The sequence below is a fragment of the Trachypithecus francoisi genome, unplaced genomic scaffold, assembly GCF_009764315.1.
Source record: "Trachypithecus francoisi isolate TF-2019V2 unplaced genomic scaffold, Tfra_2.0 Lachesis_group8, whole genome shotgun sequence".
Classification (NCBI taxonomy): domain Eukaryota; kingdom Metazoa; phylum Chordata; class Mammalia; order Primates; family Cercopithecidae; genus Trachypithecus; species Trachypithecus francoisi.
This window is the reverse complement of record NW_022681473.1, coordinates 66926960-66953969: the sequence shown is the minus strand read 5'-3', so window position 1 is coordinate 66953969 and position 27010 is coordinate 66926960. Positions and strand designations below refer to the sequence as shown.

General features: G+C 39.7%; 1 protein-coding gene across 3 annotated transcripts in view; it reads right to left on the bottom strand.

Moving 5' to 3' along the window:
- The window catches only part of UVRAG (UV radiation resistance associated), a 340923-nt gene that overhangs the window by 72616 nt on the left and 241297 nt on the right, over positions 1 to 27010 (bottom strand). For all 3 annotated transcript variants that reach the window (XM_033206742.1, XM_033206745.1, XM_033206746.1), the window contains one exon: positions 4145 to 4223. In XM_033206742.1, the coding sequence (XP_033062633.1) occupies positions 4145 to 4223 (79 nt within the window). The remainder of the gene's footprint in view (positions 1 to 4144; positions 4224 to 27010) is intronic.

The window sequence follows — 27010 nt, the reverse complement described above, 5'->3', positions numbered from 1 at the left end:
GTGCACTTTTAGGATGGAAATATACAGAACAGTGAAGTATACAGAAGTAAGGGGATCTCTGCCACACCTATCAAATCATGTGATATGACACTGGAGGGACAAATGTCAAAAGCCAAGCTGTCCTCAAATCCATTTAATAGTATCTGCCCTTTTTACTTTGCAGGGTGATGATAGGGATCATGTGAATGTACTTTACAAACTATAAGGCATGTACTTTACAAACTATAAGGCTCTCCACAAATGTAAGATAAAAGTATTACAATTTTCGTTTTACATGTAATTTTTATGCTCTGAGAATTAAAAGCAAATTTCTGTTCTCTACACAAATTCTAATATAATGTACTCATGAACTAACTGAAATTATGGCAGGATCTGGTTTTTAAAGTCAATGTCAATTATACTGCACCTGCATTTTGACAGGCCCATTCCTACAGCATTACATGGTAGCCAACAAGGAAGGCTATTTCCAACTGAAGAGGCTGGCATTTGACAAATATTAATAAATGGTGCTGAAAACGAGGCATTTCACTTCACTCACTCTTAGTACTTAATCCAGCACACACACACACACCTTCAGACAGCAGTGACATGAAGAGGGCAAGCAGGCCTTACCAGTGCTCTCAGCTCTTCAAACAACACTTGAGGATTTCTACTTGAAGGCCTGTCTCTCTAAGCTTGTGCTTTCAAAACTTGGGCTGGACTGATCCCAAATACTGAAGTAACAAATACTACTAAATTCTGTCATTTCCTCTACCAAAAAAGTGATTTTACTACGACTTCTGGTTGTGATGAAAGGTCCTATTGACTATTCAAATCCTCAACCAAATTATGGATGCAGTATTAAATGACTTCACTCCTTTTTCTCTGGCACTTTAACACATGCCAATGCTTTCATCCACCTCCACTAATGTGGCTTATAAATTACTGAGGTGAGGCCATTTTAATAGTATGATTTGTTCACATCTTGAGAGATGGGGTACATATGAGACTGGCTGAGAAGACAAACTCCCCTTTGACAACATGTATTAGTCTACATGTCTATAAAAACAAACCTTCAAAAGCTGGAAATATCTGATTGCTATAATGCTTGGTTAGGAGCCATAACAATTAATGGTTCTTTCATTTGTTACAAATCAAAATGTGAAACAGTGATGGCAGTAAGGTCAAAGAAAATGAAAGCTTCCCCGAGAAACAGCGAGAGACAGAACAGACAGAGCTGAGACAAAAAAAAAAAAACCTGAAAGGTCACAATTGTTCTAAAAGTTTCTAACTGCTTAAAGAGCTTCCAGAATACATTTTGAAATATAAAAAAGCCAGTTTTTAAGAAGTTTACTGTCCCTTCCTTTTAAAACTGCCTCTAGTGTGATTAAAAAAGAAAACCCACACAGGAAGATACTTGCTCCCTATGGATTCAGAGTAGTTAAATTATTGATTGTTCCCTCTCTCTCAATTTTCAAAGAGAAATTTTATATAATTTTATGTAAAGTTGGAGTATAAAACTCTCTCAATGTTATATAAAGTTGGAGAGGATACACAATTACTACAAGCAATCCATTTCTTAGATGAGTAAAACTAGGTCAGCATACTTGTGGCCTTGGTTTGGTTAATAATAAACTCAGAGGCCTCTTGGGAAGTGGGGACCAAACAGGTCCGAGAGTTGCGAGTCTGATGAGGAGGGCTGACTTTGCTAAGTTTTCCCCTGCACATCGCCTCCATCTTGGTCTTGCTCTCAAAGCAAGCTGTGGTATTCTTAGCAACACTTTATATCATCCTTTGTCATACCATCCTTTGGGGCCCTTGAGAAGAAAGAAGTGTGTTTGTGCATATGTGTGTACATCTATACACATGTGCATATTGTGTGTATGTTTGAAGTTGGGATATATGAGGAAATACAGGCATTTCAGCAGGATTAAGTTTCACCAGGAAGCTTCCAACAGCCTTCTGACCTTAGGACCTATGTGCCTAGAGCAAGACAGAGAAAACAGGGCAAGAAGAGACGTTCTGAACTCAAATCAGAGCTTAGTTCTACTAAATGATGCCAATTTTACTCTCAAACTCTGGATCCTGTAGTATCTACGTGCTCTTTCCACCACGGCTGACATCGCTGGAGGGGCTCTCCAATTTACTTCTTCCTTAGTGCAGTCTTAGTCTGTGCACTTTGTTTTTTTGTTTTTGTTTTTGTTTTTTTTTTTTTGAGAGAGAGTCTTGCTCTGTCACCCAGGCTGGAAGTGCAATGGCACGATCTCAGCTCACTGCAACTTCTGCCTCCCGGGTTTAAGAGATTCTCATGCCTCAGCCTCCTGAGTAGCTGGGATTACAGGTGCATGTCACCACACCTGGCTAATTTTTGTATTTTTTAGTAAAGATGGGGTTTTGTCATGTTGCCCAGGCTGGTCTCTATCTCCTGGCCACAGGCGATCCACCCACCTCGGCCTCCCAAAGTACTGGCATTACAGGCATGAGCCACCACACCTGGCCTCAGTCTGAGCACTTTTGACCAGTTCTGTTTAAGCACTGCCTTTTCCATGGTATGATAGAACTGTGATCAGCAGAGTGGGAGCTAGGCAGCCTTGGAATGAAAGCCCTGATTCTTTGACTGAAATACCTGTCTGCCAAAAATGGAGAGTGGGCAAGTATCAGTTGTGGGAAGAATGGCACATGGAAAGGTGAGTCATGGACCAGAGACTGTCAGAGGGCTGCTTTCCTGGAGCTGGAGTGGAAGTAACAGTAAAAGTAGTATGGTTGAGAGGACAATGAGTGTGAAGGGTGAAGCAAACGATAAATTGAGGAATGCAATCTAGAAATCTGACCCAATTTCAGAAAAGGACAACAATCTTAATAAAAAACAAATTAAAACAATCCCCACCATTAAACTGAGGTTGGTTGAAGGGAAGAGTGGCAGATGATACTATATAGAGGAATAATTCTAGACTGATCAGAAATGAATAAGGGAATATTCAGCAAGTCTTTAGATTCATGTGGATAAACACAGGCTCATAAAAACAAAAGCATCGCAAATCTTATTACTTCTGTTAAACCAAAGGTCTGAGGATATAGCTCATAATGTCTTTAACAGCCAAATTGTGGACACTCATCCATGTGATATTCCAATTGGAAGGATGTCCAATGAAAACAAAACAAAACACTTGCTATTTATAAAAATAAACAGGCCAGGCTCGATGGCTCACGCCTGTAATCCCAGCACTTTGGGAGGCTGGGTTGGGCAGATCACGAGGTCAGGATATCGAGACCAGCCTGGCCAACATGGTGAAACCCCATCTCTACTAAAAATACAAAAAATTAGCCAGGCGTGGTGGCACGCACCTGTAATCCCAGCTACTTGGGAGGCTGAGGCAGAAGAATCGCTTGAACCTGGGAGGCAGAGGTTGCAGTGAGTCAAGATCATGCCACTGTACTCCAGCTGGGTGACAGAGCAAGACTCCGACTCAAAAACAAAAACAAAAACAAATCAAAAACAAAGGAAGTTAGTCTTCCTTTATAATTAGAAAACTTATGGAATGCCTACATCTTGAAGTAGGGCCAGAAGTGCTAAAGAAATGCACATATTTCTTTCAGGAAAATACAAACCTAGGCATCTGATAGTCTTACTATGACATACGGAAAGACATTATTTAAGTGGGATCCTAACTGATGTGATGTTGAGAGTGCCACAAACATCCAAGACAGACTGGAAGGGCCATGTGCTTGGTCTTTTCCTTTGGGGCCGGAATAAAAAAGTGAGGATACCATGAAGTACTTGCATAGGAACGAACTTTTACTCCAGAAACAACAATGCAAACTGAGTCCCTAGAAATAGCCTAAGAAAAGAAAATTACGATTGGTCAAGCTGCAGAGGCAAGAGATAATGAAACCCACACATCGAAGTGTAGTCTACCAGCAAGTAAAAACACAGAAAGAGATTCTGAGTTTAGCAAGAGGATTCCAATTTGTATTCATTGCTTCTCTGTAGTCATTTTAAGGGCACAGAAAAAGACTGTGGTCAAAAGAAGAACTGTGTATTACTAATGTAACTGGTTAAATAAAAGGGTCAACTGCAGTGCATGTTTATAAAGAAAAAGGGCTAGCAATCTAAGGAAACAGGCTATGCATGGAAGTAGGAGATAAGTGAAGAACAGAGACTTACCTGTGCTATATTTTTGTTCAGAAGATAGACACCATAATCAAATTGTAACTTCTCCCCTCCTTTTGGATACAGTGGAAACCTAAGAAAGGTAAAGAAGGATCAGATATTTTCCAAAGCTGAGTAAATACAGCCTCCAAGTTGTCGACAGAGGCTAAAATTTCTTAGATACTGTATAAACATCTGAACTGGACTAAGTCACCTAGTTATAGTCACTGCAATCTACTGACATCTTCATAATATTAATTAAGTCAGAATAACAGCTGCTTTCTTTCGAAAGAAAAAGTGAATAGGTCACAGAACAAGGAACTAATGTTTAAGAAAGTGACCAATCCACTCCAAGGAGTTGAGGCCACTGGTTCCTATTTACATATCATAAACTTGCCACCTTAGCTAAGATTAAGATCCCAGAAATTTTTCCCTCTAATATCTTGGACCTGACATCTCAACTTCTACTAAATGGGAGAGGAAGATTAGGAAGGAAAAAAAAAAAAAAATCCGACTTAGAAGCAATATATAAGATTTCTGTTTCTTTCCTTTTTTTTTTGGAGATGGAGTCTTTGCTCTGTCACCCAGGCTGGCTCTGTCACTCAGGCTGGAGTGCAGTGGCCGGATCTCAGCTCACTGCAAGCTCCGCCTCCCGGGTTCACGCCATTCTCCTGCCTCAGCCTCCCGAGTAGCTGGGACTACAGGAGCCCGCTACCATGCCTGGCTAATTTTTTGTATTTTTAGTAGAGATGGGGTTTCACCGTGTTAGCCAGGATGGTCTCGATCTCCTGACCTTGTGATCCGCCCATCTCGGCCTCCCAAAGTGCTGGGATTACAGGCGTGAGCCACCGCGCCCAGCAAGATTTCTGTTTCTTTTAAGGTGACCAGTGAAATCAACAGTGCCAATATGAGCCAAAATTTATTAAAATATTCACTCATATTTACAGGGATGGCTATTTGGATGCGACTTCTCTAAGGCAATGTGCTCATGCCACAAGGCTCTCATACAGGACTTTCCATTTTAACCTGCTTCACTGGAGCAACAAAGGCATGCGATCTGGATCTTCATAAAGATAATGAGTTATTTTAGAAAGTAACTCCCCTCACTATTCCCCTTCTTTTTTTTTTTGAGACGGAGTCTCGCTCTGTCGCCCAGGCTGGAGTACAGTGGCCGGATCTCAGCTCACTGCAAGCTCCGCCTTCCGGGTTCCCGCCATTCTCCTGCCTCAGCCTCCCGAGTAGCTGGGACTACAGGCGCCCGCCACCTCGCCCGGCTAGTTTTTTTTTTTTTTTTTTTTTTTTTTGAGACGGAGTCTCGCTCTGTCGCCCAGGCTGGAGTGCAGTGGCCGGATCTCAGCTCACTGCAAGCTCCGCCTCCCGGGTTTACGCCATTCTCCTGCCTCAGCCTCCCAAGTAGCTGGGACTACAGGCGCCCGCCAACTCGCCCGGCTAGTTTTTTGTATTTTTTTTAGTAGAGACGGGGTTTCGCCGTGTTAGCTAGGTTGGTCTCGATCTCCTGACCTCGCGATCCACCCGTCTCGGCCTCCCAAAGTGCTGGGATTACAGGCTTGAGCCACCGCGCCCGGCCCCGGCTAGTTTTTTTTGTATTTTTTAGTAGAGACGGGGTTTCACCGTGTTAGCCAGGATGGTCTCGATCTCCTGACCTCGTGATCCGCCCGTCTCGGCCTCCCAAAGTGCTGAGATTACAGGCTTGAGCCACCGCGCCCGGCCTATTCCCCTTCTTTATACTTGCAAATGAAGAAGGTTAGAGCACACCTATAGTCTAGTCATTGTTTTCTGATTCTCAAGATCAAGCAAAAGTTTCAGCATCTGATACAGATTTCTTTACAAACAGATCAATAACTATTTAGGGTCAAGAAGAAAACTTCACCTTCCTTCTGCGATATACAATTATTCTCAAGAATAAAATAATCTTATTGAAATGAATGGCAAGTGACAATTACTAGTCTTAATTTCAATTGTCTTTTAATTGTCTGAGGAAAAGATATATTCCATAAAGCCTAAAGGATATTATTTTCTAGAGGAAATAAAATAAAGGAAATAGAATTTAAGGGCTTTATATTAAATTCTCAGGAGTTGCTGGCTATATAGTATCCAAAGGTAAATTTGTTACACTATAAAATTATAGGCGCTGGGCAGTGAGCAAGGTCATGAACTGTATTTATTCTCTACTAAAGGAACACTAAATGCTTCACACACCCATCAAGAAGACAGAGCTTTATATATAATTGAAACAGTAAAAAATAAACTAGGACATGTGGTTTGGCCTCAAATTGAGATGCATAAAAATGACAGCATAGCAAATTCATGATAAGCAAAGTGCAACACCAGGTTTTTGCAAGATGTCTGGGAATCACTCAAATTCAGATGGGGTAGCCTGCAAAGAAACAACTTATTTGCAAATACCCAACAGAGGCACTTTAGAGAAAATCTACTACAGTCCTAAACCTCTGTGCTGTCTAGCCGTTATTCTATAAGCTTGAGATGTAGACTATCTGAACAGCTCTCCAAACCCATAGCTATCTCCATTTTCAAGGTATATATCTAGAAACTGTTTCGTATGTTAGAAGAGTAAATTGAGGTCAGCACACATTGAAAACCAAGCTTCAACATTCCTAAAAAATTGATTTCACAACATTTGACTTTATTATGACTTCAGTGGGACTTATTTATACAAAAAGCCACAAGGTATGGTTCAAATAAGGCAATGCAAAGACAGATCAAATATTAAGACAGAATTTACATTTTATATTGCTTTCAAATTCCTAGGTCACTTGAAGTTGAATAGTAAAATAGCTTATAACTATCATGCATTTATCTTACTTTGCAAAAGTACATGGCTTTATAGATCTATCAATCTTGAAAAACACCCATTTTAAAGGGCAAAACCTATTATCAGAACATAAGATACAAATCTTATATTGGAGAATTACGTTAGCAAGCTATAGAATCTTTAGATAAGAATGTGGCCATTAAAGTACAACCAGAAGTAGGTCTATAACATCACAAAGAGGACTAATTAAAGGAGTATTACATTAAATAACTGAAGGATGAGCCATGTATTTCCTATGAAGATTCAATGCAATTTATTATTATATTCAATTAAAATGGCTAATATTATTTTCAAATTAAATTAAATTTCCACATTGAAAATTCACTGACTCTACTGTCTTCACATGGCCTTAACTGAACGATACCTTGTGGCTCATTCTATAAATAGAAAAATCAAGGAATTAGAAAGCAATAAATAAGATTATATGTGTGACAGAATTCCATCTGAGCCTTACTGTCACTGTGACTAACACCAGCTGGTGAAGAGGTTAGTGGGGAGAACTGCAGACCTCCAATCTTAATTATCAGAGCCCACCTTTATCTATTGTAGATACTTGTATCATTGTGAACTATCAAATTGGCTTAAGTCAGTTTGCAACTCTTTCTTTTTCCAGTCTGTCTCAGATTGTAAATTTACACTCACTGTGTGATTACTTGTTAATGTGTGTCTCCCTTATGATACTGTAGGCTCCAAGAGGGCAGAAACCGATTTTATTTTGTTCCTCTTTGCCTCTCTGTCAAGTGTCTAAGCACTGCTACTAGCAGAACTCAATAAACATTTGTTGAATTTTTTTAAAAAAGATTATTTGTGAAAATGATTTGGAACTCTTTAGTACAGAACAATTTCAATATGAGTTAAGAATTATGCGATGACTACCAAAAAAGCTACTGTGATCCCAGGCTGTGGTAACAGAAGAGGAGCAGCTCAGCTGGGGAACGTGATAGTGATTACTACTTTGTACTAGGTTAGACTGTACTGAGAGACCTATGTTCAGTTCTGGGAGTGAAAGTATTTTACAAACAGACAGAAGAACACTTGTATCCTTACTTAAAGGTTATGTTTCTAGAGAACGTTTATAACAATCTCATTTGACTATAAAAAGCATGCAGTGAAATAATGAAGCAGTCAGTATTATTTTATTTAAAATAAATTGATTTGCCTTGGTCCCCTAAGTAGTAAGTGGAAGAGACATGGCCTCAGTATTAGGTCTTCAATAATAAATTCAGTATTCTCTCTATTGCCTCCGAATGCTTTAGAGAAGCAAACCCAGGATGATTAGAGGAACAGGAGTCAGTATTGAGAGAAACTGTTGAAGGAACCAGAGGTGTTTGTCCTGGAGGATACCAGTCTCAGGGACAACAAATGAAGGACTTTCAGAGAGAAAAATAATTCGTTTTTTTTTTCTGCGTGGCTGCAAGCAGGGAGAACTAAAGTGAATGGTATATGCATTACAGGAGATTGATTTCACTACAAAGTTATTCAAAATCCTAAAGATCTTGGTTAGAGGCAGCCAAGCAGAGAAGGGTGACAAACACAAACAAACAACGGACATGTATTTAGTGGATGTAGCGGGTTACACGGTGGCCTCCAAAAAGATACGTCCATATTCTAATCCCTGGGACCTGTCTAAGTAACCTTATTTGATGAAAAGATCTAAAATAGTTAAGGATCTTGAGTTAAGATCATTTTTTATTAGTCAGGTGGGCCCTCAATCTAGTAAGTATCATAATAAGGAAACACAGAGGTGAGACAAAGAGAAAAGAGGTTGTGTGCCGACGGAGGCAGAGCTTAGTTATGCAGCCACAAGTCAGGCAATGCCTGGAGCCACCAGAAGCTGTAAAGGATAAAGAAAGGAGTGTGGCCCTGATGACCTTTGATTTTGGACTTCTGGCCTCCAGAACGGTGTGAGAGTAAATTTCTGCTGTTTGTCTCATCAAGTTTGTAGTAACTTACAGTAGCTTTAGAGACTAACACAAGAGGAATCAAATACTAGATGATCCACTGAACTCAATGAGGCATAGTATCTCCTCCAGCTCCAAGATTCTATAATTCTGAATATGTGAAACTAAACATACTGAATATAATTTCATTTTTTCCTTCAGCAACCAAGAAAGATTTGAGACTCTAATGCCAAAGAGTCATCATGATAGGTAGCAGCTAAGGTTGCAAAGGAGACCGACTGAAATTTGGAAAGTGAAGTACCAAAACAAGAAATTCATATGCATAGGCTGAGCCTGAGCAGGATTTTTCTTTTTTACTAATTTTTATATATGTGTGTGTGTATACACATATATACACACACATATGTGAATATATGTGTATATATACACACACATATGTGAATATATGTGTATATATAACATATACATACATATGTAAATTTATATACATAAATATACAGACATATATATGTGTGTATATATAATATATATACATACCTAGAGACGTTAACCCATGAAAAATACATCACACACAACTTGAAAAAAACTGTGACAAGAAACTGATTTTCAAACTTTAAATATTTATAAAAGATACAACTATTATAAACACTACCCTCTCCCCACCAACTCAGACATTTTTACAAAGGACTCCAAGCTGTTGATAGTTTCTTGCCTTCACCTTCAGAGCCTCACATCCAGATTGAGTTCTTTGATGGCAACTGGGGATAAGGACATGGCTATAGTTAATTCAAATTTTTAAATCATACGTATTACTTCTGCCATTAGTATTTATACAAAATGTGACAACATGGACTCAATATATTCTGAGGCCATGACTCTACCTCAAACTCAGTATACTTTCTCCTGTCCACACTAGTCTGCCATTACAACTTTTCTCTATCAATTACTTGGACTTAGACTAGCATTCAACTTTACCCACCTGATTTGCCTTTTACATATGCAGTGCTTCACCAAGCTGACAAGTCATTTCAACTCTGTAACATTCTCCATTCCTGCTGCCACTCTGGTTAATTCTTTGTTGTGGGGTGCTGTCCTATATACTACAGGATGTTTAGCAAGGTCAGTATCTCTATCCTCTACTCATTAAAAGCCAATAGCACTGGACTCCCAGCTGTGATAACCAAAAACGTCTCTAGACATCGCCCAGTGTTGCCTGGGTGGGTGGGGAAAGGGGTTCAAACTGCCTCCAGTTGAGAGTCATTGTTCTAGGCTCTTATCAATTTGCTTACTACCTAGCCAGAATCCTTACTGCCAGTTCGTGCTCCATATCACTGTCAGATTGATTTTAGGAAGCCTAGTAGGTTTTTAAAAACTGAATTACGACAGAAAAGACAGTTTTTCTAGTCTCAGCGCCATTACATACTTAGTTGTTATATGAACTTGGGTAAATCATAACTAGTTTAATGCTAAGTTCTTAAGCTGTGAAGTGGAGAAACTATCATCTTTCCTGCCTTCTTCACAAGTACCTTGTGAGGATACAACACCAGAAGACTGAGAAAGTACACTGCAACTGCAAAGCATGACACAAATATAAGTTAGTATTTTCTCTTAAGGAAGACCTCTTATGTCACTTCTCAGCCCTGCTTCATAATCAGTTATTGTTTTAAATTTCAACTCCTCTGCCTACTTTTCAAGGCCTAAGTGATCTGACCCATCTGCCCAATTGATCTGTCACCTTTTGCTCAAGAGGTTTCCTCACAGTGCCACAAACACATCAAGTTCACTTTTCTATGCCTTTACTTACTTCTCGAAAGTGTCCATCTTTCTTGCTTTCCTATCTAAACACTATTCCATCCTTCATAAGATCTAGTTCAAGTTGTCACATTTATTTTTATTTTAATTTAATTTAATTTTATTTTTTAAGACGGAGTCTTGCTCTATTGGCAGGCTGGAGTGCAGTGGCACGCTGTCGGCTCACTGCAACCTCCACCTCCCGGATTCAAACAATTCTTCTGCCTCAGCCTCCCGAGTAGCTGGGACTACAGTTGCGTGCCATCACGCCCAGTTAATTTTTATATTTTCAGTAGAGACAGGGTTTCAGCATGTTGGTCAGGATGGTCTTGATCTCTTGACCTCGTGATCCGCCCACCTTGGCCTCCCAAAGTGCTGGGATTACAGGGGTGAGCCACCGTGCCCCGCCACACATTCCTTTTTAAATTGCTCTTGACCGCTCCAGGACTCAATGATTCTCCTTTGACCTTCCTGTTGCCTATTTAATGCCTAGAGATTGATTGGTAGTTGTTTCCATATTCATTTATTTCATGCTCTAGTGGTATGCATTAATTTTCCCACACTTCATGATTCACATTCTCATGTGCACAATTCTTGTTCTTGGTGCCTCAGGCTTTATTTGAGGGCTACATCACATTTAAAGAAGTAACCAAAATTAAATCAGGGTATCTGCCAAAACCAACAAAATTCTTTTTTTTTTTTTTTTTTTTTTTTGAGATAGGGTCTTGCTCTATCGCTGAGGCTGGAGTGCAGTGGCATGACCATGACTCACTGCAGCCCTGACCTCCCAGGCACAAGTGATACTCCTGCCTCTGTCTCCCAAGTAGCTGGGACGGCAGGTGTGCACCACCACACCTGACTAATTTTTTGCACAGGGGGATAGAGACAAGGTCTCGCTATGTTGCCCAGGCTGGTCTTGGAACTCCTGGGCTCAAGCAATCCTCCCACTTCGACCTCCCAAACTGTTAAGATTACAGGCATTAGTGACCATGCCCGGACGTAAAACTCATTTTAAAAGACATTTTCAATGTTTATTTTCCCAAAAAGTCCCCCCTACAACAACTATAGTAAATTGTGAGTTAACTCTAGCATGCTTAGGGGTTCAGAAATGGGGATAGATTATAACATGAATACCTACTGGGCTCTTCCTGTGGAATACCAGTCTGTGTAACTGGTGGGACGACCTACTATCTATTAGGAGCAACCAGTTCTTGGTTGGCTATGGTAAGTCTTAAGGCTACATGCACTTTAAAGAAGCAATTAACAAAACAACAACAAAAAATCACACGAGCCTCATTCAAGTCCTCCAGGGCAACAATAACAACAACAAAAACTTGTGGAAAAAAAAGTTAATGTAAAATGCCAGCAGCATGCAATCTGCCCCTATTTTTCCCCTATGATCGAGTAAGGGAAGTGACCAAACGCTACAGACCCATACTAAATTATTATGGCCAAAGTAAAGCACCTGGTAGAGTAAAAAGGACTATGTCTTACTCTGCCAAGACTAAAGAGGGGGAAAAAAAAAACACCTCACATTTTTCTGCTACGTTGTATAGTGTCACTGAAGTTTTAACTGTTGATGGTAATGCAGTGAAAGTATAAGGCAGGTCATAGGTATGTGAGATGGAAATGGCTGGCTGTGGGGGTTACACTGGGGACTGAAAATATTTGAGCACCTGTTTCCATGTTAAAAAGTCACATTTATTAACCAGCCCAAAATGTACTCTTTAAAAAATAAGCCATTTTAAAAGAATATTTCCATTTCCATTTATCATTTAATACTTAACTATTGAAATCTATTGCTTAAGTTTCCATCTTTCTTTGGATTAATAACTTTACTCTAAGGGCCATTTAACCTTCCTCCATAAGTGATATCTCATTTTAAATATCATAATCAATTTAAAGTAACACAGAAAGTAACAGATATCCACTGCTTCGGGCTAAAGTTATAATCTATGAAAAGCATGATTAACAATGGACATTTTCTCCCTCTTTCCCACAGCCAACTGATCTTTGAAAAATCAAATCTGATCGTGGCACAGTCTCCTACTTAGAACCATCAAAAGATTTTCCACTGCACTGGAAATAAAATTTAAACCACACAGGGTAGCCCACAGGGCCTTATGTGGCTAAAGCCACTTCTACCTCATGTCATTCTCCTTGGCATTCGCTATGCTCAAGTCATGCTGGTTTTCTTTCTGTTCCCTGAACATGCCAAGCTTGTTTCCTACTTTGGGACTTTTGAACTTGCTATTCTCTGTTTTTTAAGTGTTTGCTCCTGAAGTCTTCCCAGAGCTGACACTTTCTTGTCATTCTGGCCTTTGATCAGAATCACCCTTAGAGAGACCACTGCATGTCACTCAATCTAAAATTCTTCCTCAGAAAGATTACTGAGGGCAGGCCGGGCGCGGTGGCTCAAGCCTGTAATCCCAGCACTTTGGGAGGCCGAGACGGGCGGATCACGAGGTCAGGAGATCAAGACCATCCTGGCTAACACGGTGAAACCCCGTCTCTACTAAAAAATACAAAAAACTAGCCGGGTGAGGTGGCGGCACCTGTAGTCCCAGCTACCCGGGAGGCTGAGGCAGGAGAATGGTGTGAACCCGGAAGGCGGAGCTTGCAGTGAGCTGAGATCCAGCCACAGCACTCCAGCCTGGGTGACAGAGCGAGACTCCATCTCAAAAAAAAAAGAAAGATTACTGAGAGCAGATTAGACTAAGAGTGGCCAGGGGTACTAATCAATTTTAACATTACACACAAAAAAGAGATAACTGGACATAATGTGCTTCCAAATGTGATACAAAAGGAAGCATCAGTAACACCTATGAAGTATTCTTGCCAAGAAAACTCAGTATGATCATCTAAGTTTTTATCTCCAGTTTATAGGTAACACAGGGGAAAGATACACGTTAATACAATCAGCAAAATCCAAAACGTGAGGAACTTTACAGAGATCTGCAGAGTAAGTTTAACTTATACAATAAGGAAAAATTGCAAGGAAAAATAAAGAAGGAGAGAACCTCCAGATTAAGAGACTTTAGATGTGGAGCAACCAGAACTCTTATATATTGTTGAGCGGGAGTATCAAATGTACATTACACACTACGGAAAAAGGTCTGGCAGTTACTTATAAAACTAAACATACACTTATACTATGATGTAGCAATTCTGTTCCTATTTACCCAAGATATATGAAAACATTTGCCCAAAAAAATACCATGTACAAAAATGTTCACAGCAACTTTACTCATAATAGCCAAAAACTGAAAACCACCTAAGTGTTGAGGATGAAAGAACCTAAAATAAGCTCATACTGCATACTTACGGTTAAACAATGGTTAAGTAGGGGACTGGGAAAGACAGTGATTCACTAGAAAAAAGAGAGAGGGAATGCAAATACAAATACAAAAATACAAAAAAGAGAGAGGGCAGAGGGAGGGAAGTTTCAGGGGAGAGTCAATGATCTGTATCTTGACAGGGGCTGGACTGTACAGATACATATGTATTTGATGGAACTCAGAATAGTTCATTTAAGATTTGTATATTTCTGTCCGGGTGCGGTGGCTCATGCCTGTAATCCCAGCACTTTGGGAGGCTGAGGTGGACAGATCACGAGGGTCAGGAGATCGAGACCCTCCTGGCTAAAACGATGAAATCCCCTCTCTACTAAAAATACAAAAAATTAGCCGGGCGTGGTGGTAGGCGCCTGTAGTCCCAGCTACTCAGGAGGCTGAGGCAGGAGAATGGCGTGAACCTGAGAGGTGGAGCTTGCAGTGAGCCGAGATCATGCCACTGCACTCCAGCCTGGGTGACAGAGTGAGACTCCTTCTCAAAAAAAAAAAAAAAAAAAGTGTATATTTCATTATATATAACTTTTACCTCAAAAGAAGAGGAATCATAAACAAATATTGAGCTCTGATTAATCATATGCATGATGAAGCACTGGGGGGAAGTCTACTGATATCTGAAACTTACTTTAAGATTCATGGAAATAAGTAGGTTGATATAATAGATAAACAGATGGATAAATGGAAAGATACAATAACACAGGTACAGCAAAAGTAACTGCAGAATGTAGGTGGTGGGTGTATGGGTGTCCACTATTAAGATTCTTTCAACTTTTCTGTATGTTTAGACATTTTCATAATACAATCTTGGGATACAATATAAATAAACCAAAAAAAGGTTTAGCTAATGGCAAATAATAGGAGAAAAACAGCCTGGGCACGGTGACTCACGCCTGTAATCTCAGCACTTTGGGGGACCAAGACATGTGGATCCTTTGAGCCCAGGAGTTTGAGACCAGCTTGTGTAGCATGGCAAAATCCTGTCTCTACTAAAAATACAAGAATTAGCCAGGCATGACAGTGTATGCCTGTAATCCCAGCTACTTGGGAGGCTGAGGTGGGAGGATCACTTGAACCCAGGAAATGAAGGTTGCAGTGAGCCGAGATCACACCACTGCACTCCAGTCTGAGCGACAGGATTAATTGTAGGCAGCTTCCTACAGGTGGAAAATTTAAAACTAGTTTTGAAGAAAGTAAAGGTCAGAAATGTGAAAGAGAGAAGATGAAAGAGCACTTGAAATTAGTGTAAAAGAACTGATTCATTCAACAGATGATTTACTTATTTTATACCAAAGACTCTAACGAGCATTGGACAAATAAAGCAAATACTATTCTTCATTCACTCGTTTAGCAATAGTTACTGCATCATCACCTTGTGGTAGGCACTGTTACAGGGGCTGAGCTAACACAGTGAACAAAACAACAAAAAAAATTCCTGTTCTCATGAAGCTTACATTTCAGTGGGAGAGACATGACAAATGAGAGGAGGTTCACTGAGAAGATTACATCTGAACAAAAACCTGAAGGAAGTGAGAAAGTCTTGAAGCTATCTGGGGGAGAGTGTTCCAGGCAGGTGAAATGAAAAGTGGAAAGGCCTTGAGACAGGAATGCCTAGTATGTTCACATCCAAGGAAGTGAAGACAGGCCAGAGTGCCTGGAGCAGAGTGAGGGAAAAAGGACCAGGAGATGAGGTCAGCAAGGGGATCGGTTTATATCATGCAGGGTCCTGGAGGTCACAGCAAGGACTTCGGTTTTTACTCTGAATGACAGGAGAAGCACTGGAGGGTTTAATGGCTGCTCTGTGAGGATAAACTGCAGAGGAGCAAGAAAAGAAACAAGGGGAGGCTACTGCAAAACTTTAGGCAAGAGAAGACAGCGGTTTGAACCAAGATGGTGGCTGTGGAGGTGGTAAGAAGTGGTTGGATTCTCTTATTTTGAAGACAGAGCCAACATGATCTGGTGACACATCTTCTATGAGGTGTGAGAGGAAGAGGAGTCAAGGATGACTTCAAAGTTTTGGACCTAAGCAACTGACAGAATGGAATTGCCATCATTTTATAAAATTACGGGTGAAATTAAACAGCTAGGAGCTAGGGTAAAAGAAAAGAATGTGAGGGGTTAAGTGCCATAAGATTAGGCTGGTAAGGTCAGCAGGTACCAGACTATGCAAGGTTTTACAAACCACAAGAAAACCAAGTCTACACTGTATCCTTTAGGAAAATGAGAGGATAATAACTTTTTTTTTTTTTTTGAGATGGAGTCTTGCTCTGTTGCGAGGCTGGAGTGCAGTGGTACGATCTTGGCTCACTGCAACCTCCGCATCCCAGGTTCAAGTGATTCCCCTGCCTCAGCTTCCCAAGTAGCTGAGACTACAGGTGCCCGCCACCATGTCTGGCTAATTTTTTGTATTTTAGTAGAGATGGGGTTTCACCATATTGGCCAGGCTGGTCTTGATCTACTGACCTCATGATTCGCCTGCCTGGGCCAAAGTTCTGGAATTACAGGCGTGAGCCACCATGCCCAGCTGGGAGGATAATAACTTTTTAAAGCTTGGGTGTAATAAGATGGGGTTTATGTTTTTTAAAGACCAAACTGGCTACAGTGTGGTAAATAAAGGGGAACAGGACCTGGATAGAAGGTTATTGCAAAATTCCAGGCTAGAAATGGCAACAGTTTTGGTTAGGGTTCCAGAAGTAGAGAGGAAGATATGTGAATAGATTTGTGGGAAGAACCAAAATAATTTCATGATGGATTGATCGTTACAAAATGGTAAAGAGGGGAGGAGTCAAAGATGACCCTTTCGTTTCTTGATTGAGAAACGAGGCAGATGGCGGTATCTGTGAATTGTGACAGGAAACACAGGAGGAGGAACAGGTGCATATTTGTGTGTGTGTGTGTGTGTCTGTTTTGAGACAGAGTCTGGAGTGCAGTGGTGTGATCTTGGCTCACTGCAACCTCTGCCTCCTGGGTTGGGGCAATTTGCCTGCCTCAGCCTCCCGAGTAGCTGGGATTACAGGTATGCACTACCACGCCCAGCTAATTTTTGTATTTTTAGTAGAGATGGGGTTTTGCCATGTTGGCCAGGCTGGTCTTGAACTCCTGACCTTCCGTGATTCTCCCAAAGTGCTGGGATTACAGGCGTGAGCCACAGCGCCTGGCTATATATTTATTATATATAAATATAATACACTTGTATACTATATATTTATACCGATATTCTCTATAGTATATTTATACTCTATAATATAAACTAAATATATTTATTATTTATAAATTAAGGTGACAAAATTTGGGCTGAAAATATCAAATAAGGAATTATAAACATTTTGGATGGAAACCGAAGCCATAGATATGAATGAGATGGCCTAAAGAAATGGTATGGCCGGGCGCGGTGGCTCAAGCCTGTAATCCCAGCACTTTGGGAGGCCGAGACGGGCGGATCACGAGGTCAGGAGATCGAGACCATCCTGGCTAACACGGTGAAACCCCGTCTCCACTAAAAAATACAAAAAACTAGCCAGGCGAGGTGGCGGGCGCCTGAAGTCCCAGCTACTCGGGAGGCTGAGGCAGGAGAATGGCGTAAACCCGGGAGGCGGAGCTTGCAGTGAGCTGAGATCCCGCCACTGCACTCCAGCCTGGGCGACAGAGCGAAACTCCGTCTCAAAAAAAAAAAAAAAAAAAAAAGAAATGGTATACAAGAGAACCACTTCAGAGCCTTGAGAATATGAACAAAGGATGGGGAGAAGGAGCCAGAAAAGGACTGGTTAAAAGATATGAGGAAAACCAAGAAGTATCTCACCAGAAAAGCTCAGAGAAACTGCTAATGTAAGAAGGATGATATCAACAGTTAAGTGCTGCAGACAGGTCAAGCGAATCTGAAAATAAAACGTCTACTGGATTGATTCTGTGGGTTCATTGGTAGGTAGTGCTGATAATATGGTAAATGAAAGTTTAACTGAAGTAGCAGGGGATGAAGGCCGACTGGTATGAGTTCGGCAGTGGTGAGAGGTAAGGAAATGAAGCTGGTGGGAAGCCTGGCATAGAGAGAGGGGAGCTCAGCAGCTGCAGGGATGTGGTGAGGCACAGCAGGAAACATGTCTCGAGGTGAAAGAGGATAGGTTTCCTTACCACACAGGTGAGAGTACAGAAAGGTCTGCCTTAGACAGCAGGTGGGACAAGGGCAACTCTCTCGTCATAACACGGGGGATGAAGGAAAATGACCACTGTGGATGCTGTTTATTCATTCAACAAATTTTCAGTGAACTCATACTATGTGCCAGGTATGGTGTTAGGTGGTAGGGATATAAGACTGGGTAAACACAAACACGAGGTTAGAGTCCAGTGGATTAGACAGATAGTGCTCAAATAATCAGCCTAATAAATAAGATTGGTAGGTGCTAAAGGAAGAAATGTTCTGGTTAGAGGAAGCAGCTTGTGCAAAGGCCTGTGGCAGGAGGAGACTGCTGCGTCAAGGAGTGGCAAGAAGGCCAACAGAACTGGGCTGAAGGAGGAATGGCAAGGGGCAACTTTGAAGTTGCACAGGAAGGTATGTGACAGATTAGGTAGGGCCCTCTACACACACCGTTCCAGACCAAGGACTGATCTCCATCCTAAAAGTCCTCATGGAAGAACAAAAAGAGGAGTGATTGTTTTTTCCTCCTTCTTTGGGGGAAGAAGAGAGAGAGAAAATATAATGGGAGACATATGTGCCAACCAAAAGAGGTTAAATTTGATATAACAGGAAATAAAATATCACCCCAAAGTTTGTAAAGGAGAAATCATGTAATGAGAAGATTTACATCAGAATATTCTCTTTGCCAATATTATATACAATATTTTAGACAGAGCTATACTAAAAAGAGAATGGAATTTCAGGGAAATCGAATTCCAGGTAATTTTAGTAAGAAGGTTAAAAATAATCCATCCCCCCCCTTTTTTTTCTTGCTAAGTTGCAGGGCTGTGGAAATTGTTAAAGGACTCAATATCAATTTCCTTATAGAAACCTTCCAGTTTTTCCACACCCTTTTTGTAACTGTTGAAAAACAGTCCAAAGGCAAATTTCAGTGAACAGAGTAAAATTAAAGGATGGAAACCATGTCTTTTTTTAATAGTCAATTTTGTAAAATAAAAATTCTGCCAAGCAAATCAAAATCACATTCCACAACATTAACAGTCATCCTGCATTTGCCTGGATTTAACAGCACCTGTTTCCCACAAAAATCTGTAAATGTTAAGAAAAAAAAAAAAACCAAATCCACAATTAAACACGCAAGGTGCATAAATACTTGGTAATGCCAGAAGATATTTCCATCTGGAACATAAATTTGGAAGAAAAACTATTCACCATCTAAAATATCTAAAGACAGCACTTCACAATATGTACATATAATATGGGGTTGCTCAAATGTATAAGGACACCTAATTCTATATTGCCTATAAATCGCTTCCTTATACAGTGCTGATAACAGGTACTCAATCCTTTATATAAAAATTGCGTATTTAATTTTTGTGCTGATACCTATTTTGAGATGAGAAGAGGAGAAAAGCAAAAGGGCTATTTAGGTACAATACGTTAACGCTTTGAAGTAAGAGGGGCAGAACTTTGTTATTTACTTGTGGTGTGAACTAGAACATGCTACTCTGAAATTGTTTCCAAAACTCTAAAATAGGTTTAATAATAGCAATCTTTCAGGATTGCTGTGAAAATTAAACAAGAAAATCTATGACTCAACTTCAAATCTACACAACAAAATGCATTTTAAAAAAATCTATGACCCAGCACAGTTAGTAGGATACAGTAGGCATTCAATTATTATTATTACCTTTCATAATGGTATGCTTGATTTCCCTTTTCTTTTCCTCCACTCCTATTTGTAAGTGTCTCAAGAGAGAGAGCCTATTTTATTCATTTTGTTGCCTTCTGAAATCAAAAAGCATTCTTATGCACCTGGCACTTTCTACTCAACATTTTAGCTGTTTATACAAATGTCTTACTTCCTCAATTAAAACACATTTCCTTGAGGTCATGGGTGTTAAGCTCAAATTCTTATTCAAAGTGGGTATTCAACAAATATCTGCAAATGAATGATTAAACAAATGAATATATTAAGTAATTAAATATTGAAAGAGAAATGTCTAAGTAACATATAGCTCTGTGAATTAAAAAACAAAACAAAACACAGGAATCAATATGGAAGATTTCAAGACTCAGGTATGTTCTCATTACTGTTTCTTTCTTGGTTTTAATATACCTAGACAACCAACTCTTATTTTTAGGAAATGCTTTGAGTTCTGCTCAAAATAAAAATTATCTGGTTGAGAGAAGATCCTAAATTACAGAATGGTGTTTGCCATGGATTCATAGCAGGTAGAGCCCTCTACCATTAAAGTAAAGGCCAGTGAGTACCGACAAAATGACAGCAATAACAATGATGCTGATGCTGGACTGCATTCATGGAATATTATTATACAGCAGGTATTGCACTTACTATACTTTATCTATACAATCCTAGCAATTGTCCAGCAAGCACTGTTCATTTAGTGCCCACGGTCACACTGTGTTTCCTAACACTCCACAACAGCCACCCGTCTCCAATCCACTTCACCTCTGCACCGAGTTTGAATTAGTTATTTCTCCCTATGTGTCTTCACAGAACCCTGTACAATCCCTAACAGGGAACCTTTGACACTGTATTGTAGTTGCTTGTTTATTCCTTGAATCTTCTGAAGGAAACTGAACTATGAGCCAAAGTCTTACTGATGCTGTATCCCAGCTCCAAAAGCCCTGTGTCTGGAACACATTCATTTGTGGAATGGAGGGAGTGGTGAATGTATGGATGAAGTAGAAGTGGTGGAGCTACTTCCAACCCATGCCTGTCTGACTCCTAAGCCTCTGCTTTTTATTCTATTCTATGCTCTCCGTCAAGTAATAACCCCATTTTGTAAAGCTGTATTATTTGTAAATTTCATTTCATTCAAGATTTCTATTAAAAACTAGGGGATTTCTTCTCTCCACAAATCAGATGTTCATATACCAAATCATTGCCAAATTTACCAACTGATTTGATAAGCTGGCACTCTGAAAACCATCAAATCTACATTTTATGTTTAGAGTTAAAAAGGCAAAGATTGTCAATGCCAATAACAGTAGATCTCATTCATGTAACTTCCATAGTCCTATTAACGATATTGTATGGATATACATTATTGCTTTTGGGGCTTAAATAAATAAAAGTGGGTAGAATATTTGGAAAGTTTTTGAAAAATCCACTGTCATGCTCAGGGTCAGGTTCCAACCCCAGCTGAGGGCTGAGGGGAGTGGGTGGATGTGGGGCAGGGAGCTGGAAGAACACTCAAGAGACAGCAGGTAGATGAGACATGGCTTTATTCAGCAGCCTCTTCACAGGGTTAGTGTTACATTTATACACTACACAAACAATAGCTGCTGAGAGCCAGGTAGGGAGCTTCTCTATGCTGTGTCTACATGGCTATGATTATATAAGATATGGTACTGTGCGCTTGCGCCCCAATCCCGCTGAGTCATCTAGGCTGTTTACCTCGGCCTATGCCTGCTGCCCTATATATGCTCGACTGCAGCACAGTCATGTTCGTTACATCCACTTAATTCCACTAAATCAACTTTTCAATAATGGGATGCATAAATCTGTTAAACTACTTAAGTTTTAAAGGCTAATTTTAGATCATCTATCACAAAAAGTCTAAAAACTGACCTGCTTTCTGGATGTCAATGTTCAAAATTACACACATAAGTTAGCTAAAGTCAGTTTTCTAAAGTGAATATGCTGTCTAGGAATTGCATTATATTCAGAATGTATTTAGGAATTGCATTATATTCAGAATGTATTTGAGAAAGACATATTTCAATTATAAAATTGCAAAAGGAATCACCTCAATTCATCATCTTGCCCAATTTCAGAGCACAAAAAGACAATGCAGAGGCCCCTAAGTCATTTTTTTAAAGTATGGACTTCAAAGGAGGAGGAAACTCCAAGGATCACTGATCTGACAGCAACCAATGCAAACATCTAGTTTGTCATAGTCAATCCACTTTAATTATCAACAAGTTTTTAACCATTTCTGACCAGTCATTTGGAGCTGACCTCTGACAAGTACTTACAAGTCATCGAAATCTCATTTTATTTTATAGCCTCATATTTGTTATTGGGCTAATCTTTACCTGTTCTGCATCACACAACAGCTTAAATATTTGAATGGCCCAGCAATAAATTTCCATGGTCCCCCTGGGTCAGTCAGATGTTAGCTGTTAAGTAAAGCTAAAAGGATCTAGGCTTCATAAATTTCCTTCAGGGTCCACATTTGCTCTTACAGGCTAGGCTTTCAAGCCCAAACATCTTTATAGCTATGTGCAGTGATTTATTAACTCCTCCTTGTTTTTATCCAAAAAGATCAATCACATATGTATCAATAAGCCAGTGTGCTGGTGACTGTTTTTTATTGTACATATAACCACCTGCCTTTAATACAAACTTGTGTCTCAAGCTTTTCTAAGTGCTTGCTGGAGTTTAACAACCTTTACCTGTTTCTAATTTGGTATAAAACATATGGTTTAGTTCTGCTATTTAGTTCTAAGCCAGCCTTTCCTCTTTTGGACCCAACAATATAAAAGAAAACAAATCCAGGGCACAAAATTCTAAAGTTGTAGGATGTTACACATGTACACACACCATAATGACTTGCCCAGTTACTTCTGAAAAGCATCTTCACAGAGAAATATTTTCTCGTTGTGAAACTATTATACTTCTTTGAAAAAATTAGATGTGTCCTAATTTTTAGAGGGTTCTAAAAATTACGTTCAAACTGTGAAAATGACAGTTTACTCTTAGTGCCTCAAAAAAGGTAACAGCTATATCTAGAAACCTATGAGGTCAGGAAAGAGAGTTCCTATCTTTATACTGAGGAATCTACATCTGGCCAGGTGAAACCAATATTTTCTTTTCCCTTCCCTTGTCCTTCTCTAAATTAGACCAAAAGTTTAAGAGGCAGGGTGCCAGTGGGGAGAGAACCACAATATAACAGCATGGTAAAGTCAATACTAAAATTAAGAGTGTCTGGGTGATAGGGCAGGGAGGAGAAAATCCTCAGGAAGAAATGACTAATATAAATGTCTAGGAGAGGCAGAGAAGTCAAAACAGCCTCCCACAACTCCACCAGACTTCTTTCCTACACACATCTCCTTTTCCAGTGACGGTGGGATCTGACAACACTGGCCACAGCTGGCACTGAACCTCCTCTTCAGACTGCTCTCACCCTTCAGGGCCCAGTGCAAATGCTCTATCCTCTCTGAAGCCTTCCCCTAGTCCCGAAAGAAGTGAGGTGCTTCCATGAGATATCAGTATTTATTCATCATTTGGGAGCAGGTAATCACATTAGGCTTTGTTTTACAATCATGTTTACATGTCTGTCTCTTGTACAATGGTCTAACAGAGCAGGTATTGAATAAATGTTCACTGAATTGTACTGTTAGTTTGCAAAGACTTTGTATAAATGAAGCCACCAAAAGCACACTTAAAAATCAATTTTTATCAAAATAAAAGATATATATGGTTGAAAAACCAAATTGTTCTATAAGCCTGATATTAAAAACATTAGTTTACATGTTTATTAGTTAAAATACCCTAGAGCTTTATCTCCATTCCTAGACCTCCAAGCTTATTATTCTCATCACTTTAGGCTGCATTTTTCCCCTGGTATTTCCCCTCTATGTTTCTCATTAATATCCTTTTATTCCTGTTTCTCGACTCGATGGCTTTAAAAATGATCTACTGACAACATATTGGGGAAGATGAAGATATAGCTCTCTTACACACTGCTTCCCCACCTCTTCCAAAATCCCCACACTTCCCCTTCCTCCCATCTGTTCACTACGGTCAACCTCGTAATTTTTGGTTAAATCAGTATGCAACATTACAGTATTATAACCATGTTATTTTTTTGAGCTGAGCCATATAATGTATCATATTTTAATTCTTTTAAACTTGGTTTTTCCATGGAGTTAATAACCACCTAGTTTTTTCATTTGCTAAATTTATGTACCTCTCACTAATTTATTCTCAGAACCCCTGGAAGCAATGAAAATTCCCTCTTGCTATGGTTAAATCCTCTTTCAGTTTCACTCTTTCTTGGTGCCTTTGTCCTCTTGCTCCATTAGACAGTGCGGGAGCTGATCATCTATGGTTTCCCTTCACCCTGAGATCCCTTCTTTTCCTTGAATAATGTTTTCTTCTTACTTGGTTTATTCCTTTATATTAATAGAGTCCATCTTCCAGAAGTTTCCTAAGAAAGGTACATAGAACTTTCATGCCTGAAGTCTTTTTTCTACCCTTTTATTTGACTGATAGCTTGATATAAATATAGGTTATAGAAATAATTTTCCCTCAGTACTTTGAAGGATTGTTCCATTGCTTTCTAACTTTCAGTGCTGCCTTTGAGGAGTAAGATTTTATGACTCCTTTTCCTTTGTATGCACTTTTTTTCTCTGCAAGCTTTTAGAATCTTCACTTTACCTCTAGAATTCCATAATTTACCAGTGATGTGCCTTTTAAAATGTTAGTGTGGGCTTTTAAAATGTTAGTGTGGGCTTTTAAAATGTTATTGTGTCAGACACTCACTGGGCTCGGCTCTTTCCACTTGAAATCAAGTATTTTAATTATTAGAATTTTCTTGCATTATTATTGGATAATTTCCTACCTTCCCTTTTCTGTTTCTTTTTTGCACTCACTGCTATCTGGATTGTTGGATCATTAAATATTTGAGGAATTCCTCTAATTTCTTATCTTTTCTTTCTTATCTCTGATCTCTGTTTGGCTTTTTTTTTTTTTTTTTTTAAGAGAAAAACAACTTTACCTCCAACCTTCTGTTGAATTTTTAAAAACTTCCATCATTTTAATTTGCCAAGCTTCATCTTTTACTGAATGTTCATTTTTATACCATCTTGTTTTTGTTCTTGGATACAGTACTTTCCCTTGTCTCTTTGAGGATATTATTTAAAGTGTCCTAAAAAAAAATCCCAACAAGCTATATTGCTTTTTATTTATCCTTATAATCCTTCTTTCCTCCACATTTCTTTTTCATGATTTTGGCTTCTATATTTCATATGAGAAGTTTCCTCAAATGTCTGGCAATTCTTTGGTTAATCATTTTTAAAAGCAAGGCACTAAAGAGCACACATATTGAAAGATGTTCATTGATAGGATTGGCCAAAGGCAGGTTTCACTCTGGGGTTATTACCAGAGGACTGGAAGTTTCATATGGAGATGTACAACTCTAAGAAGCTATATGTATTTTTTCTTGGATCATTTTTCCACATTCTTGTATGTACAATCGATTCCTTTTTTCAGCTGGCACCTCTGCCCTCAGTTATGCTAGTTGTCCCTGAATCCAGGGTTAGTCTAGTTCGACCTCTCAAGAGTAAACTTCAGGTTTTCTGCTGGTGTCGGGAGAGGTAGTTGCATGAGAGGGGTTGTCAGGGTATACTGGTTTCTAATACAGACTTCCAGACATACCCAACTCACCTTCAAAGACTCCTGGCCTCCAATTCTGAGACTTTCTGGACTTCTGCAGCATGAATCAGCTTGCTTCTTAACCTTTCCCCTTGCAAGTTCTTAGATTTTCATTTTTCCAGTCTGTTACGTCAGTTGCTACTCTTTCACCTGCTGTTCAGTTCTCACAATTTTGTTGATTTCACAGTTTCTCTGCTCTGGAGGTTGCCACTCCTGTTCCTTACTTAGGCTTTTTAATTTTTTTTTCTTTCTTTCTTTTTTTTTTTTTTTTTGGAGATGGAGTCTTGCTCTGTAGCCTAGGCTGGAGTGCAGTAGTGCAATCTCGGCTCACTGCAGCCTCTGTCTCCCGGGTTCAAGCAATTCTCCTGCCTCAGCCTCTCGAATAGCTGGGACTATAGGCGCATGCCGCCATGCCCAGCTAATGTTTTTGTTATTTTAGTAGAGACGGGGTTTCACCGTGTTGCCCAAGCTGGTCTCGAATTCCTGAGCTCAGGCAATCCGCCCGCCTCGGCCTCCCAAAGTGCTGGGATTACAGGCATGAGCTACCACGCCTGGCCTGCTTTTTAAATTTTAATCCCTGTACTGTTATTTCATTGGCATTTTGGTGAGAAAAGATAAGCACACTTGTTCAGTCATAAGTTTGACGTTTACTACTAGTGATTAAAATAGCAGCCTTTGTTTCCTTGTCAGGCTCTGTGTGCTGGGCTTTATATGTACCAGCTAATTCTTTTTTTTTTTTAATTATACTTTAAGTTCTGGGGTACATGTGCATAACGTGCAGGTTTGTTACATATGTATACTTGTGCCATGTTGCTGTGCTGCACCCATCAACTCATCAGCACCCATCAAGTCATCATTTATATCATGTATAACTCCCCAATGCAATTCCTCCCCCCTCCCCATGATAGGCCCCAGTGTGTGATGTTCCCCTTCCCGAGTCCAAGTTTCCTCATTGTTCAGTTCCCACCTATGAGTGAGAACATGCGGTGTTTGGTTTTCTCTTCTTGTGATAGTTTGCTAAGAATGATGGTTTCCAGCTGCATCCATGTCCCTACAAAGGACGCAAACTCATCCTTTTTTATGGCTGCATAGTATTCCATGGTGTATATGTGCCACATTTTCTTAATCCAGTCTGTCACAGATGGACATTTGGGTTGATTCCAAGTCTTTGCTATTGTGAATAGTGCCTCAATAAACATACGTGTGCATGTGTCTTTGTAGTAGATTAATTTATAATCCTTTGGGTATATACCCAGTAGTAGGATGGCTGGGTCATATGGTACATCTAGTTCTAGATCCTTGAGGACTCGCCATACTGTTTTCCATAATGGTTGAACTAGTTTACAATCCCACCAACAGTGTAAAAGTGTTCCTATTTCTCCACATCCTCTCCAACATCTGTTGTTTCCTGATTTTTTAATGATTGCCATTCTAACTGGTGTGAGATG